Source organism: Corvus kubaryi, unplaced genomic scaffold, assembly GCF_017639235.1.
Source record: "Corvus kubaryi isolate FWS band 111438036 unplaced genomic scaffold, C.kubaryi_AGA036_p1.0 37284, whole genome shotgun sequence".
In the NCBI taxonomy this organism is placed as follows: Eukaryota; Metazoa; Chordata; class Aves; order Passeriformes; family Corvidae; genus Corvus; species Corvus kubaryi.
Genome location: NW_024581088.1, coordinates 9,047,156 through 9,063,551, shown reverse-complemented (window position 1 = coordinate 9,063,551; position 16,396 = coordinate 9,047,156). Strand labels below are relative to the sequence as shown.

General features: G+C 41.0%; 1 protein-coding gene across 1 annotated transcript in view; it reads left to right on the top strand.

The window, feature by feature from the left end:
* The window catches only part of BCAS3 (BCAS3 microtubule associated cell migration factor), a 299,898-nt gene that overhangs the window by 84,759 nt on the left and 198,743 nt on the right, over positions 1-16,396 (top strand). Inside the window, 1 exon segment of the mRNA XM_042026416.1 lies at positions 11,759-11,909. Within this exon segment, the coding sequence (XP_041882350.1) occupies positions 11,759-11,909 (151 nt within the window).

Here is a 16,396-nt window from a genome sequence, read left to right as displayed (position 1 = left end):
AATGTTATTAATTCTTCCATCACCAGTAAGTGAATAAAGTCTCTGTAGCTCTGCTCGCTTGGTTTTCTCTGTTGTTGGCTGCAGGAATTTCCAGTACCAGAACAAATAATAATCCAGTAAGTTAACATTGGATCTACAGCTACACATCCTCACCTACTAAAAATATTCCATAATAATATGATTCTCTCTGAATTTGTCTTGTATTTCATTGGGCATTGAAGTATTTATTTATTTGCCAAAAAACTGTTCATAGTATGCTATGGTTCTGTTTCAGATTTAATACTGATGCTGAGATGGAGTATATAAATTTAAAATTATGAAAAAACCATGTTGTTCTCGATACAGTGTGTTCAGGCTTGTATTTATCTCTTTATAAATATTTTAGTGTGACACGTTTTTCATTGCAAAATCTTTTCTAAGTTTAAAAATCAAAAGGTTTTCTCTTGATTTTCCTTCATCTGTCACAATCGCAACATGATTAAAAGCCAAACATAAAACTGGAAGTTTGATAAACATGCAGCCTGAGATGCTTTACATATTTTCACGTTACTTTTCACTATTTCCCAGAGTGAAACTCCTTTTACTAGAAGAATTCTTATGGGAAAGCAGAGTTGAAAGGACTGACATCATCAGCCCTTCCTGAAAAACAGATTGGTTTCCTTTCAGTAACACTCACTTAAGAAACCACCTATTTAGAGAGAGGCAGACAAAAATTGTTTCAAAGAAAATTAACTGTATAATAACTTAAAGCACTGGAGGGCAGTTCCTTCACGGAGTTTAACACGAAACGCTGTGAACACGAGCTGAAAGCGCTTCTTCGAAAACTCCGTATTAAGTTTAATTTTTCTCTTTAGCGTCTCACGATAGAAACAGTTTGCGTGGAAACAGCAAAGCAAGCTGCGGCATCGCCCCACGTTGTTTTAACGTGCTTTTAACATTTCTATTTGTGTCACTGTCTTGTTTCTCCACAGCGTCACACTCGGCTCTTTTTTTATTTACGCGTCATTTCAGATAATTTCAAATAATTACTTTTCCAGCTCCTCTTCTTGGCGCAGGTTTCGCCCCGGACGCGTCTGCCCGCGCCGGGTCCCTCAGCGCTCCCGCCTCTGCCCGCCGCGGCCTGCAGGGGGCGCCCTCCCCCCGGCCATGGCGCCTCAGGCGGGGCCGGCCCCGAGAGGGGGACCTGGCGTGGAACCGCCGTAACACGGACAAATGGTGGAGATGAGGATAAAACCCTCTCTTTTTTCACTAATACAGACACTGAACTGCTCGTATAGGCATCATAAATATTTATTTATTTGCAAATATAAACCCTCCACGTTCACTGTGCTGCCTGAAGCACCGAGTGATTTTCTTCACACTCTCACCTGAAGTTTCACGGTTTTAAGGCAGTTGGGAAAAAAACAAAGTTAATTTATCTGGTGGGAATTTTCTGCTAGTGACTTTTAGAGACCATTCTGTGATGATTCCTTCTTTCTGGAGCAATCCCATCGCTGGCTTTGGAAGGGCCCAGAGCAAGCCCAGGTCCCACGTGTAGGGCTGGGAGAAGAGGTGGGAAGAGCTGGAATCACCAGTTTGGGAACCAGCCAGCAGCTTACTAGGTCTAAGGGAGCTGTGTTTGCTGTGTTTTAGCTGCCTTTTCCCCCCACCTACTTTTTTTTTTGTAATGGGTAAGAATCAGTGGAGTGAAAGAAGTGGGTGGTGTATTTTGGATAGTTTCTGAAGTGGAAGGAAAAGATCCATTCCCTTCAGATAAGTAGGGAAGTGTAGTGATAAATTTTGTCACAAGGGAAGTTCGTGTCTGTACATCAAGTGTTTCAGAAGCAGGTTTTAGTAAACAGCATAGATCGAAGACTGGGGCAAATACATGTTCACCTTGATATTTGAAAGCGAAGTTTCAAATATTACGGATAGATTGAAAATTGAAGGAGATGGACATCAGAAGGGAATTGCAGCACTTGAGATACGGCATGTAAAAATCTATGACTGAGTGACTTAGCACAGCAAATGCTGTAGCAGTGGTCAGAGCAAACTGTTTCGGAAAGGTTGTGGGTAGGCAGGCGGAGAGGAAATAATCGGCAGCACACAGGAGACCGCGATGGCAGAGATGGATCGCGAGGTGAAAGGAAAGGGGAAGGCAGAGAGGAGTGGGATTACCACAGATGTGAGCGTCCCCCTGACGTTTTCCTGTCAAGATGGATGATTTCAGTCTTGGTAACATCAAATGGAAGGAAATTTTGAGAGGGTCAAGTGCTGATGTGTGAGAGTCAGGTACTGAGGGAGTCCAAGAAGTGGTAACTGGAATTTTAAGGGTTTATCTGAAAATGACTTAATGAATGACAGTTTGGAATTTTATGGTTATTTCAGTTGTTCCTTTGATTACTCCCTCTTAATTTACAGTAAACCCATGTTTTTCCATCTGCAAATCTCCCCAGCTAACCAGTACATAAAAGGCAGGCTGGTGCATTTCCTTCTCGTACACTGCAAGTAGTAACAACATCCTGCAGCTGATGCAGCACTTTGATAAGATTTTGCAGTTGCTAATTGGAAGTTGATAAATAAGGATATTAATGATCCATGAGAAGGAACGTGCTCGACTTTATGTCTTCTCAGTGTGTCAGTGCAGAGTTAGGTACACTTGTGTACAGCTGAAATGAGTGTGATCAGCATAAAACCCATCACTAGGATTGAGCTTTGGAGTAACAGTCCAGCTGAAAAGAGTTGGTCACTGAAGGAGTGATGCAGGAAAGATTCTGCGTGGTTCGTGTCCAAGGCACAAAGTGGAAAGGCTGGAATTAGGTCAGGAGGAGAGTGGACTAGCACAGGGGAGACATTGCTGTCCAGACATTTGCTGGTGGGTCAAGGAATGTAAGTGGTTCAAGGGAGCTGCCATCAGTGAAATGACAAAAAGTAGCTTTGCTCACCTGATACAAGCCTGTAATATATTGGATCAGAAGGTGAGAAAGTAGAATCTAGAGTTTTTCAAGAGACGGTATCAGCTGAAGGAGGAGGTTTAAGTATGGAGGGTGTTGCATGACAAGGGAGGTTTGGCATGAGGGAAGGTGAAAGCATGTGAAGCTCTGTGTTAGTAACCAAGGAGGGGAAGGAATGGGACAAGAGCTGGTGGGAACAAACATTTTATCTGATGGACATGCTGAGTTCAAGCCCAAACACCTTCTGCTTCCCCTGGCAGTGGGTATTCTGGGAATCCAGGGCTGCTCCCTCATGTCTGCAGCCTGAATCAGACTCCCTGTCTATACGATTGGTGATGGATTATGCAGTAAATGGGTGTTGCCCGTTACCCTCCTTTTTTTCCAGCTTATTATTCTTAAGTAAGGCATTTAATCAACTGTGCATCTTTGGTAGCCTGAAAAATGTAAACACTTTATGGAAAGAAACGTAAGCATTAAGATTAGAAATAAAATATACTTCTATCTTTTAAAAGGTTTATCTTTACCCCTAAATACGCTGATTGAGCTTATTCTTTTTTGCTTAGTCCTTGTGGGCTGTTAAATCAGTTGCTTTTTCCCATCTCAAGGAAATGCATCTTTGACACTTCTCATGACCTGAGTCACGATGCTGTCACGGAGCCAGAAAACATCCTCAGCGGTCATGGGTAAAAGAGCAGAGCTGCCGAGGGTGTGTGGCGGGTACAAGGGGGACAGATTGCTATGGTTTGTTTCAGTTCCTATTCTATGGGTGTTTCAGACAAGCCATTTATTATAATTACCCATGGATATTATTATCAAGTTCTCAAATGCAGTGGTTCTCAAGGCACTTTTTTTTTTTCCACATAACTCGGGATAAATCCCGTGTATTCAACCCGGGTTGAATTCAGGTGCTAAAATATTTGTTCTTGTGGTTGCAACTGGAGGGAAAATAAGGCAGAGATGGAAAGGTGGGGATAAAAATCACAGATGTGTTAGCATGTAGTTTATCATCAATATTAAATTGGAGTAAGCTCAGCCCTTTGGGTAAGGGGCTGCCATTAAACTTTCCCTATCTCCTCACTGAACACATCTGCACACAGAGATGTCCTTCAGAAATTCCCAGCCCGGTTCATTTTGTAGTTTCTAAGACAGGCTGATCAGTTTTTCTGACTGTGCTGTCCCAATACAAAAACAATTCAACTCATAAAGATAATTTTATTCTGTATCATTTGGAAGAAAAGTCTGAGACACCAAAATTTTCCGAAGTTTACAATGCTGAAGTGTCTCGGAGTCATCCCTGAAAGAAGGCTTTGAATTCAGAGCTGTGCTGATCTGAATTATGATGGATAGACACGACGAGGGGCAGCAATAGTGCATTCTTGTTTTCTCAAGCGCTTCATCATTCACCAGCAGACAGTGTTAACAAAATTCCCATGTGCAAGAAATCGGAGCAACAGAGTCTCTCCACAGCGCCCGGAGGCTGCCTGCACGATAACCTCATTAGTGCAGTGTTAGTCTGAGCTCACAGAGTCCTGTCCTCTGAAGAGTTTGCAAACTCCAGTCCAGTGCTGTGGTAGCCACAGCCTCTGGCCCACAGCTGGCTTACACCCACATGGAAGGGAGGATGGCACTGCTCCTTCATGTTTGTTTGCAAAATACTCTGCAGCTACACCCGTAGTAGTTACAAGAAACTCATCTTGCATTCTTCCCATCTGTGGATTGCTGAAGGTGCAAAATCTGTTTCAAAGAGGATGGACTCGGCCCTGGCTGTGCCTGGCCTTTGCTGGAGATGATCCAGCAAAGGGTGGCCAGTTTGGCTGATTTGTCTGGTAACACCATCTGGAATAGCCCAGCTTAAGCGCTGCCAGTGCTGCCTGCGCAAAGCCTGGAGCCAACAGCTGGCAAACCAGTTTGGTTGGGTTTATTTTGAGTTTTGCCCATACATGGACTTCAGCTTTGCACAAACAGTATTTTTAGTTAAATAAATCCTGAAAAATGATGATTATGCCAGACTTGTGTGTGTGGTGCTGGAGGGGTTGTTTTCTAAGGAAATGCCACGAGACACCTTTATTTTGCAGCTCTTTGAGCAGCTATAGCACAGCAAACCAGTGTCTGTACAAAGCGAGGAGGTGAAACAGCAAGGGAAGAAGCAGGTATTTGTGTCGGGTTTTCAAGGAGTTACTCTTTGCACAAGGCAGTTGACCCTGTAGGTGTCCTCACACCTGTTGTGAGAGGTGTCACAGGGCTCAAGACATTGTTGCTGTTCTGGCAGAATGGTTTCCTCTCCTTTTTGGTTCCTCTGGACTGTCAATGTAATTTCTTTTCCATACAGGAAAAGAAAAAATACACATGGAGCTAATAGAAATGACCAACCATAGATCACTAATTGTGTAAGTAAAGGATAGGTTCAAATCCAGGTAGAGCTTGAGGTTGGAACTGTTCTTTCATGATCCATCTTTGGCCAGGTAGAGGCACAGGCAGGAGAGAGGTCGTGGGAGTTCCTCCTCTGCCGAGGACAAGAGGAGATTATTGGGTATCAGTGAGTGAGAGACTTCATAACTGATGACAAAGTTTCTGAAACTGAAGATAGCAGAAAAACTCCAGAAGGAAGGGACTGTTACTAGGCCACGTTCAGATTTTGAGTGGATGATGTTGAAGTTCAAGGAGCTCGGGTGAGAGGGCAGGGGACTCTGTCCGAGCAGTGGCTGGGACACTTGGGCTGGCACTTGTGCGTCTCGGCAGAGCCCTCTGACTTAGGAGCTGTCACCATCACATGCCTTGCCTAGATGCAAACAGAGAGCAAGCTCTGCTTTCTTAGGACAGCCGTGAGATTTAGTGCAGCTGTGTTTCCAAAGGTTCCATATCAAACGGATTTAAATGTTACAAAAACAACCCGCTGCGTTATTTTCTCCCATCCATTCCAATGGAAGCAAGTTAGTGATAGGTTTAGCTCTGAGTAGCTACATGATGTGTGTGCATATGCTGTAGCTAAATCATAATATTCTTCCTTTAATGGGTCTGATTGTACTGGAAATATTGAGGGTTAGGGTGTGAAATGAGTTTAAATTTGATAGGACACAATTCAAGGAAATGGCAATGTAACTTTAATTGAGAGGCGATCGTTAACTAAAATAATTAGTTTCCTGACATTTTCTAGGAAAATGTCTAACATTGTACAAAGAAAGATAACACATGTTGGACTGAATAAAACAAAACATGAAAGAAAAAGCCCACTTTGGCAGTAATTAGGGCTCTTGGTGCCGGGTGTGTTTCCCGGGCCGGTACTGAATTTGTCTGTCAGGCTCTTCCAAGGACTCCGTGAGCCAGCATTGCTTCCGCTGGGTTCTCTGCTCGGGTCACAAGGCAGCGTTTCTCACCAGGGCGCTGCTGTTTCCTCTTCCGACTGTAGTAGATTACAGATTATACTGGAACATGTCTGAGGAAAGGTCAGAAATGAGGGTGAAAGTCTTGGAACTGAAGCTGGGAAGCTTTCCATTCTCATCCGGGAAACTTTTTGTATTGAATAAAAAGCAAAGCAAAATAAACCAACACATCCATGACACTCCTGTTGTTCCTGCCATTTTTTGCCTAGCAGTACGAAAGGATTTTCTTTCCCTTGCATTATACAATTAGGGAATGTTTAGCTGAGGAATCCTCAGTGTTACACTAAACAGAAATAATGGCCAAACATGGTTCATTTTCCTGTAACTTGGCCTCCACATGATTGCATAGCCTGGAGTTACTGCGTTTTTATTTACCAAATTATAGATGTTTATATGTAGTGTTAATGTCAGTAGACTACGTGGTACTCTTTGAAATGGAGTCTGTTAAATACTGGAAGATATAAAACCTAATCAAGTGGGGTTTGAATTTTAATGACACTGCATTACTAAGCTTTTTGTATTGGAGTAATGGAAGAAAAATGGAAAAAAATCAACATAGAAGCATTTTATTATAAGGCTGAGAGGTGCTTGATACCACTTTAGTTTTTCAAATAAAGTGTATCGAGAAACTAAAATCCTTCTGATCATTACTTTCCTACCAGAAAAAATTCTCTGGGCCGAGTCCTTTTTGCTTTCCTCGCTGACAGTTTACACCAAAGAAAATCCTGTAGTGCCTGGAGACATGTCATACACATGCTGAAATGTAATGGGTAAAAGGGTTTAGTTTCAGTTTGTTGATAACTTAGTGTTTGCATCCCTTAGGTGTGAGGGTGTAGTTTTGGTTTTAAACTTGGCTGTGATTTAGGGAGCTCCATTTCCACACACGGATGGGATCTGTGGTACTGGTAGATTCAAACTCAGTTGAAATCAGGTGAGAAGTGATTTGGTTGCGTCAATGTGGAACTATGCTGGACTAAAGAGCAGAGTAACGGGAGCTGCATCCATACCATTCTTTCAGGATCCCATGAAGTATTTTTGCGACACTGTGTTGCAGCTGAACACTATCCCTGGGGCTGGGGAATGTCCCTGCCAAGCTGCGTTTGGATGTATACTTTTGTCATTAGTAGTGCCAAAAATCAGGGTGTTTCTCCTCCTCTCTCCTCTGTTGATCTCTGACAGCAGTGCCCCCAAATGCTCCTCTCAAACACTGACCAGTTTGAAATCTGGCCTGAATTCATCAAGGCTCTTAGTTGATCAGAAGAGGACATGTAATTGTATTAATTGCTTTCAGTTGATTGATTGCTTTTTGAACAGTGTTAGAAGCTTGCAAGTCTTGAACATATTCCCCTTGATGTAGCTTTCCTTTCTTATCCAAAAATACAGTTTGAAAACTTTAAAAAGTGTAATTTGATCAAATGTTTAAATCTCATATTCAGGCCTAAAGAGTAACTTACAGATTTAACACTGATCGTAAATAAAATAATTGTAAGTAAAATTTTAGCTGTTGATAAATTGACATTGCAGTGGTGGAGGTGTGTGGAGAGCTGAGGGTGTCTCTGCCCAGGGGTTGAGGAGGGAAGCGATGCCGTGGGACCACGAGCCTGTCTGGCCATACCTGGGAGCTTCTCCTGATGGCTTTTCCACAGATGTCCAGCTTTGTCAAAAAACACTAAATCTTGTGAAGTTTGTTTTCCTTATAGCATCTGTGTTTTATAATGGTGCTTTTAATTTGTTTTTTCTTTGTCTGCTGGGATTTCTTTTGTCCGGCACTTTCAGGCCTCCCTTTTTTCCTCACTGGAAGTGAGTCTGTTAGTGATGGCCGGTTTGGGAATACAGCTCGGCCCGGCCGGCCCGGCAGCCGCTCCCTCCCTCTGACAACAAAGCCCATTGTTGTTTTCTTTCTTCACTTTTATCCTCAACTTAATCTATTTCTGCTTTGAGTGTCAGTGGAATAAAATGTCTGGAAAAGCGTGGCTCAGGTTTTGTGGGGATGAGATGGTGGTGGTTTTGCAGACTCTCAGCAAACAGGTCCAAAACCAGAACCAAGGATTGGGTTTTCATGTCTCAGTAGGCAATGTTTACCCAACATAAGGCTGCACTTGCAAATAAACTTGTCAGACTCCAGAGCCACACAGCATCCTCAGCTTTTTGGAAGTCCTGTAGTAAAATTAGTAGGAGATTCACCAGCCTAGGCTGGCTTTAATATGTTCCATGCACAGCTCTGATACGAAAATTTTCTCTATGGCAGCCCATGGAAAGACAAATACTTGACCCCATGCCTTGCACGGGGTCCTGAGGGCTCTTGGTGATTACCAAAAGAAAAGTGCCCCCTTGCTTGGGATGCTCAACTGGAAATGATCCTTTAGAGGACACGTTTGCCATGGAATTGTGCTGGTGATGATTGATTGCAATAAAGGTATTCCTGGAGGAGTCTGTGGGATGTGATCTGTGTGTGTCAGTCTACAGCCATTTACGGTTAAATGCACTGTCCACATGTCGGGAGGTAACTTGAGTTCAGCATTCTGCTGGATGAAAAATACTGGATATTTCTACCCGACTTAAACTTTGGCTTATTTGTTGCTTGTCCTTTGACAGTGAATCAACAACGGCTTGAGCTGTAGAAATAATGTTGATGCTTGACTGCATTCTTTGTGCTCTTTTGGCCTGATCTGACAGCCCTGTGTGCACACAACTCCTGTTTGCTGCAGGAGTTTCCTACTTGGAAGGGCTGGAGGAACGGAAGGGTAATTTTTCGGATTCCTGGATGGGTACAGCAGCACACCAGAAAATTGGGGGGTTTTCTTTAACCTTAATCATCCCCTTCATCTTAATATTATTGTAGTCAGATTTTCAAGAACAACTTTCCTGTCAAAAATAATTTCTCTCCTCTTTGTAGCATTCCAACTTTTAATTTTTGTCTGGTATCACTTTTAATTACATTTTTTGCAGTTAAGCAACTGACTGTTGCAGCAGAAAATGCAGGTTGGCAGGCAATGGTTATTGTGACATATGTTTGGTATTTACAGCTTTTCCATTTGTCACAGCAGAATTTTTTTATCATGTTTGTGCTGTGAAGTGCTGTGTGTTATGAGGTCTGGTTTAGTTAATTTTTTATTGAGGTTTGTATATATCAGATTAAGCTACACTTCCAAATACATAGTTACAAATTAAATGCTTGACCTCCTAAATGTTTTTTGGTTTCTTTCTCCAAGAAGAATCATCTTACATTTTAGTCCCTTTCAGAATCTTTTACATTTTCATTCTTTTTTTTGTTTAGTACTTTTTTTTGGGTTTAATTATGTGTTCTTATAGGTGAGCCTTAGAATTTGTAAGATGTTGTTCCTATGATTAATAAAAAACTCTGAAGGGATGAGTTAATCCTGTAGTTTTCTAAGTATCCCAAACTGCCTTGGGAGTCCTCAACTTGTATGGAAGCGAAGCAGCTCATCCTTGTGTAGGAAGGACATCTGTAAATTCCTCATGTCTCTGTGCGCAAATATTCCATTGAAGGTTTTGCATGTGGAAAACCACATGAAGTTGGGAGCAGAGGGCTCTGAGACATTAAATGTGCCTTGAGAGGGGAGAGGGAGCTGTTCCAACACAGCCTTTGGATCAGTAGTTCAGAGTTAGTCATTATATTCTGAACAAGTAAAAGAAAACAAATTACGGACATTTAGAGCCCCCTCAGTAGATACTGTCAGTGTTTGCTGTGCCTGTGTGGATCCAGGGGAATATGGGAGAGGGAAACACTTCCAGGGAGGCCTTGGCTGCAGGAACAGTAACTAATTAGACAATAATGCACAAAACTATTCATATGTCTTCCTGCAAGAACCTAAAGTGCATTATTGAACTAATCTTTAAAAAAATTAATTGCATCTTGGTCTTATTTAAAACTGAGCTGGGATTTTTTTTCCTTTTCCCTTTTCTTTTTATTCCAAGTTGGTGCAGGAAAATTGCTATTAATGAAATCTGCTCTCTGGGAACTTCAATAGGCTTGTCCTTCATTAAAGCTTTGCTATTTTTCTTAAAACCTATTGATGGATGCTCAGGCCAGATACTTATCTCAAAATACACTTTGTAATTTCATCATTTCTGTTACTGTGCTTCTCTGAGACACAGAGGTCTGGGGACTTTGCAGAAAAACCCAAATAAAACCCCCAAGCTTCCAGTTATATAGTATTAAAAGAAGGGTGAAGGAAGCATTGAGTGTCTTTAGGATGATGAGACATTCATTAAGATTTTTCCGCCTTCCTTTTCCTATTTTCAATCCATCTGAAGTACCATTAAAGCTTTTCAGGCAGCTTCCTGTGAGAAACCCTTTGCTGTGCTGTTTTTCTTCCTTGAAAAAAGGTGGCTGCTCTTGAGGCAGATTGTATGGATTTGGCCTGGGATTTGTATAATATCTGTGTAGAATGCATCGGTTGTTTAGGAACCTAATTCCCAATATGGTTCCCTTTTGATTAAGAACAAAGCCAGCGTTTCACAGCATTATAGGAACACAGAAAAACAAGTTAATGATCTAAACCTTTTAATTCATGGTTGCTTGTCTATTTAAAGTACTTTTGATTCTGCTATAAACAGACTGGCCCCTTTTTTTGTTTAACTTTTTTCTTTGGTTTCTTCACATTTCTTTCTTTACTGTCCATGAAATTTGGAGCTAGTTTCCTTTTCCAACTGAAGAATGAAAGGTTGTGACTACAGAGTGATACAGCGAGTAAGAAAGCGTATCCAAACTGGGCGCCCATCCAGCACAGACCTCTTTGAAACCAGCTAAATTTAGGGTTGTTGAGGGTTTTTTTGTTATGTTTCTCTTTCCTTTTTTTCAGTACCTATGTTTCATTTTCGTCTTTTTGAAGGAATATGAAATTAGTTACTTTTTTGATACTTTCTTGATTTTTACATGTAGTTTAGTGTGGCTTTATTTGACATAGTTACTTGATATTTTCCTCCAGCCTTAGTTCTGCAGATGATTATTCTGCGTGTCTTTATCCATCGAGACAACAAAAGCGACCTTTTCAGGACTTCCAATTACCAACACTGTATGTGGTACTTTAGGAAAATAATTCCCTTCCAGATACTCCTTTTTTTAAGTAGGGAATTGGAATCCAGAGCTTGTCCTTCAAATCGAACTCGAAAACTTTTCGGTGAACAAAACTGCCAGGCAAGCAGCAGCAGCAGGAATAATTTCCCTTGCATGGAAAGGAATCCTTCCTTATCCCCATATGTAAAATTAGTAGTTGCTTCTTCCACTGTAATTTATTCTTTATCTGAAACAAAGAATAATTTTTTAGATCTTTTTCTTTTATTACAAAAGAAGTTTGTTATTTCTTTTTTCTTTTTTTTTTTTTTTTTGGGTCTTTTTTATCTTATTTCAGGCAGATGTAGAAATGATAAATGAAGAAAAAATTCCAATAATGTGTTTTATTGCATCTCTATTCCATCAAGGTAAATTGAACAGCCAAGACACTTATAATAACTTCACAAACAACAATCCCGGGAATCCTCGACTCCTGCCGCTCCCAAGTTTGACTGTGGTGTTGCCTCTTGCTCAAATCAAGCAGCCAATGACATTAGGGACCATCACCAAACGCACAGGGTAAGTGGCACAAACCTTTCTTAGCCTTTATGATTCATGTACAAATCATTTGTGTTATTAGTGAGAATTAGTTTTATTCCGTATTTTAATTTCAGTATATGTAACTTCATGGCAGCAGAAGGGGGGGTGGGAGGAAGAGGAGACTGAAAACATCAGATAAATAAATACAACCTGAAAACAAACCTCTGTAAATTCAGGAATATTCATTTGGGTGGGTCAGGAGAAGTTTTAACACCAGGAATTGGAATGAAACATAAGCAGAGCTGTATTCAATCAGAATAAAATATGGTTTTACTTTTTTTTCCAAGTTTGTTTATTTTGATTTCCAACCTTTTCAAGCAGAAATGATTTTTAACCATCAGAACTGGAAAGACAGTAAGCCAGGTTGAGCAGAAAGGCAAAACTTAATCCTGCTGTTTTCTTGACCTTATTTTTCCTCTGTTGCACTGTTCTGGACTGGGTAATTCATGTGTGGATTTCCACTCCAGAGCCAGCTGCACTTTGGTACTTCTCCTGTGCCATGATAAAGCACTTCAACATATTTGTTGGGAAAAGTTCCTCTAAACATATATATTATAAGATTTTATGAGCTTCATAAACCATAGCAATTTTAAATTAAGTTATACTGTCCAATAGTTGATATTTTTCTCTTGCTAAACTTGAAATATTCTTTTACTGTAATTAAAGCTGCTGGGCGATGATTACATTTTTCCTCTCTCATTTTCTGGTTGTTTGAATTCCTGAATATTTTCCAGTTAAAAATATGATAGATCCATTAGTTTACAGAGGGATTTTATATTTTTAAGGAAAGTAGATTGAGCATGGCATGTGGTTGGACAAAACAATTGAGAGTCCTACAGCTTCCTAACCTTCTCCTGCATTTTGGCAAACGCAGGCACTGCCTCTCTTGCTTCAGTGCTTTCTTGCTCAAACCCTGCTCATGAGGTGAATTTTACCTTGTGTTTCATGAACCGGGAATTAATTTTCAGGCGAGAGCTTGTGAATATTCCCTCTCTCCCTGAGTAATTCCCATATTCTGTGCTTGAGTTCAGGCCATACTGTAAAATCCCTTATTTGGGTGCCCTGGGTGTGCATGCTGACAGAAGCTGGGGTGTGTGCACGTGTGTATCCATTCGTGTCTATCCAACAATCCACTCCTGCCCTTGCCGGGAATTTCACGGGGCTTGTTGAGCCAAACGTGAACCACGAACACGCAGTTGCCCCAAGCACAGAGAGAAATTCCTGAACTTCACAGATAATTGTAAATGGAACTTAAGAAACAGTGAAAAAACAGTTTGAGGGTCATGTTGAGGTTTAGCTTCCTCCACAGACACATTTCAGTTGCTTATTTTTGCCTTTTTAGTTTTCTGCTCACAGTTTAAACACAGGCGAGGGAAAAAGATTGTGCTGCTGCTCAGGTGAATTTTGGAAGCATATCTGGGTGTGATCCTGGATGAGGATGGCAAGGGAGGTGGGATCAGGGGGAGGTTATCACAGGGCAGGAAGTCACAGTTCCTCAAAGAGGGGAAATACCAAAAACTTGACTTGAAGAATATGGCCAGTGAAGGACAGAAATGTAAATGTGGGCTCCCAGAACTGGAATAGACACTTAGAACCAGATGGGACACGGCAGAGAAAGAAATTAAAAATTCACCTGAGGGCCTGCCAGGGGAGGTAGGCGATAGGGGAGCAGTGAAGAGAAGGATTTGGTAAAAAGCTCTTGGTTTACAGTAGTAATTAGTGCAAAATTCATTACAAAGGTTTCCTTAATGCTGTGGCAATATTAGCAAACCTTTCTAAAACTATTACAATTGTAATAAGTCTGCAATATTTTATTTAATGTTTTATTCTTAAACATCTAAAACATAGTTGGAGTGTTCACATTCGTAGTTTTCCGGTAAATTATACTATTCACAAACTGTCTCTGTTTCATTTTATGTAATTTTTAAAACTAATTAAATTTAAAATGCTCAGTGAGGCTTATGTAAAGGGGAAAACAACAGTCATGGGAAATACCCTGCTGTGTAAATAGAGTTTTCATGAATGAGGATCATAATTTTCAGCAGAGCCCACATAGCCTTGTAATGCTAAGCCGAGAGCTTCCTTCATTTGTTCTGCATCCAAAATATTTGATGAAAGTACACAAAATTAACATGAAAAGCTGTTATTTATAAAGCAGGGATTTAAGAGGAATGCCTAAGATCCAAGAAGCCTGGCATGCCTAAAATGACCAAATTGAGACAGCAGCCTTAACTTAAACCTCCAGGGGGCAAAGCGTGTGTTTAACATATTTAACATCTGCCCTCATATTTCTGCAAACACATAGCACTGTAAGTCTGTGCAGTGTAATATTTCGACAGGACAGGGACCATCTGCCTCACTGGGAGAAGTGTAGGAGGCATGTATTACTGCAAATGGCAAAAGACAGATGTATTTACACCTACATGGTCAGCACCTCTAAGCACTGCTCCGAGGAAACAAGGCTCTTCCTTGGGAGCAGCTGCTTAACCTTGCGATTGTGCAGCGATCAGAAAAGGAGCCGGGCTCAGGATCACTCAGCTTTTACAGTCGCTGCTTAGCCGCCCTCAAAGCAAGATTCCTCTCCCGTGCTTGTGACTTTGAAAGAATTAAAAATTTCATCTGTTACAGCACATGTCTAAAAAGAAAAAGCAAGGCTAAAATACTGTATAATTAGAGGGCGGGATTTGTCAATTTTATTTGCTTTTAACATCAGTTGCTTTAATATGAAATCTTGATGAAGTCTTGTAGATTTTATTAACTAAAAGGTCGAGTTGGCGTTTGTTCTGCTGGTATCCAAGACAGCAAAATATTTTCCAGGTACTGAAAGAACTGATCAGTGCTCTTAATATCATGTGTCTGGAACAGAGCTGCAAAGCATGTCATGTTGCTTGACAGGTGGAATGGCAGTAAATTTTAAAAAAGTGTTCCCTGTAGCCCTATGGGAATGAAAGATGGAGTCTGGGATTGTGTCATGACCGTGCTGTTCATCACCGATGCTTTTTTCCCCCCTGCAAACATGCAGATTTTGGAACATGTTCTGATCAGTCACTGCTCTGAATACAAGCCCCATTGTCAGCATGAAGTATCTTGGAGCATCCCCTCCGCCTTCCATCGCTATCCTTTCCTTCTTCCCTGCCCTCTGCTTCTTCCCTTGCTTTTTCAAGTCTCCCAGTGTAATTTCCGCACCTTCATCAAGCACTTAATTTTGTCCCTACATTTTGTCATCCCATTGACTGGCTTTCCTGTAGTTTGTGCTGTTGACACATTCTGAGGAGCAGGGAGGCTTCCCAAAGGGGCTCTAGCACTAATGAGTAAGGAAGCTTCTGATGTTTTAAAGATTAGGGGGGAATGCAAGACAGCACAAGAGCTGGATTTAATAAGTCTTTCCCTATCCCTGCCTCAGTTTCCCTCTCAAAATTTTGATAGTAATGCTGCATTCCTTGTCAAGGCTGGTGAATGGGTTAATTCATTGCTCATTTACAAAGAGCTTATAGATTGGAAAGGGGAAGAGTTGTAGGATCCTTCTCGTTGTCTATAAAAGGCAGTGAATCAGAACATTCTAGAATTCAGCTTTGGGCCCTGCAGTAGCTCCATAAGCGTTCCTTGTGTTTGTGGAATGAGTTGTAGTTAGTTTCCAGTTGGATGAGCTGTAATGGGAATGAGGGAAAGATAAGATACAATAATTGCCCCAAAAGAAAAACTATTGTCAAAGTTGGCTCCTGTGACAGCAGCATTTGTTTTAACTTCCTCAAGGGACACGCTCATTATATTTGTATCATACTTCACTCCCCAGTTCATCCTGGCTGGAGTGAGCAGCAGGATGGAACCTGCATTAGCTGGGTCTTGTCAAAACACAGAAATCCAGTGTGCCTTACAGGAAAGGGATAAACCTTGCTTTTTTTCCAGCCAGGAGATTTAGATAGTGTATTTTTAAACATGAAACTCTATCCTTCTTCATCCCATCCCTCATTCCACCCTCAGTGAGGAAGGGGGAAGTAGGTAAAGTGTCTGATGCAGTTTTATCATTTTAATTTTCTATACACAGAAAGTCACTGATATCTCTTGGGTTTATTTTGTCTCAGAGAGCTTCATTTATCCCAGGGCCAGCTACTGCAGCAAGCAAAAACAAGGAGTGCAAAATCATCACGTTATGGTACAATTAATTAGGAAAAAATAACTGAAAAAGTAGAGAAAAAAAAAAGAAGTAAAGCTAAAGAATTCAGCACAGTTGTCTGAAGCCAGACATTCCCTTTCTGGCATGTCTCAGACGTGTTTTATATCACTTCCACTTTTTATGTCACATTTTGGTAATAAAGCAACTGGTGTAATGATTCGTAATTGATAATAAATACAATTATTTGCTCTGAAGTTTGTTCAGATGTGACTGTTTATAAAAGGATTCTCAATATGGCAGCATAACATGATGAGGGTTAGAATAAATGCCTATTGCACAGCTTATTAAAAGC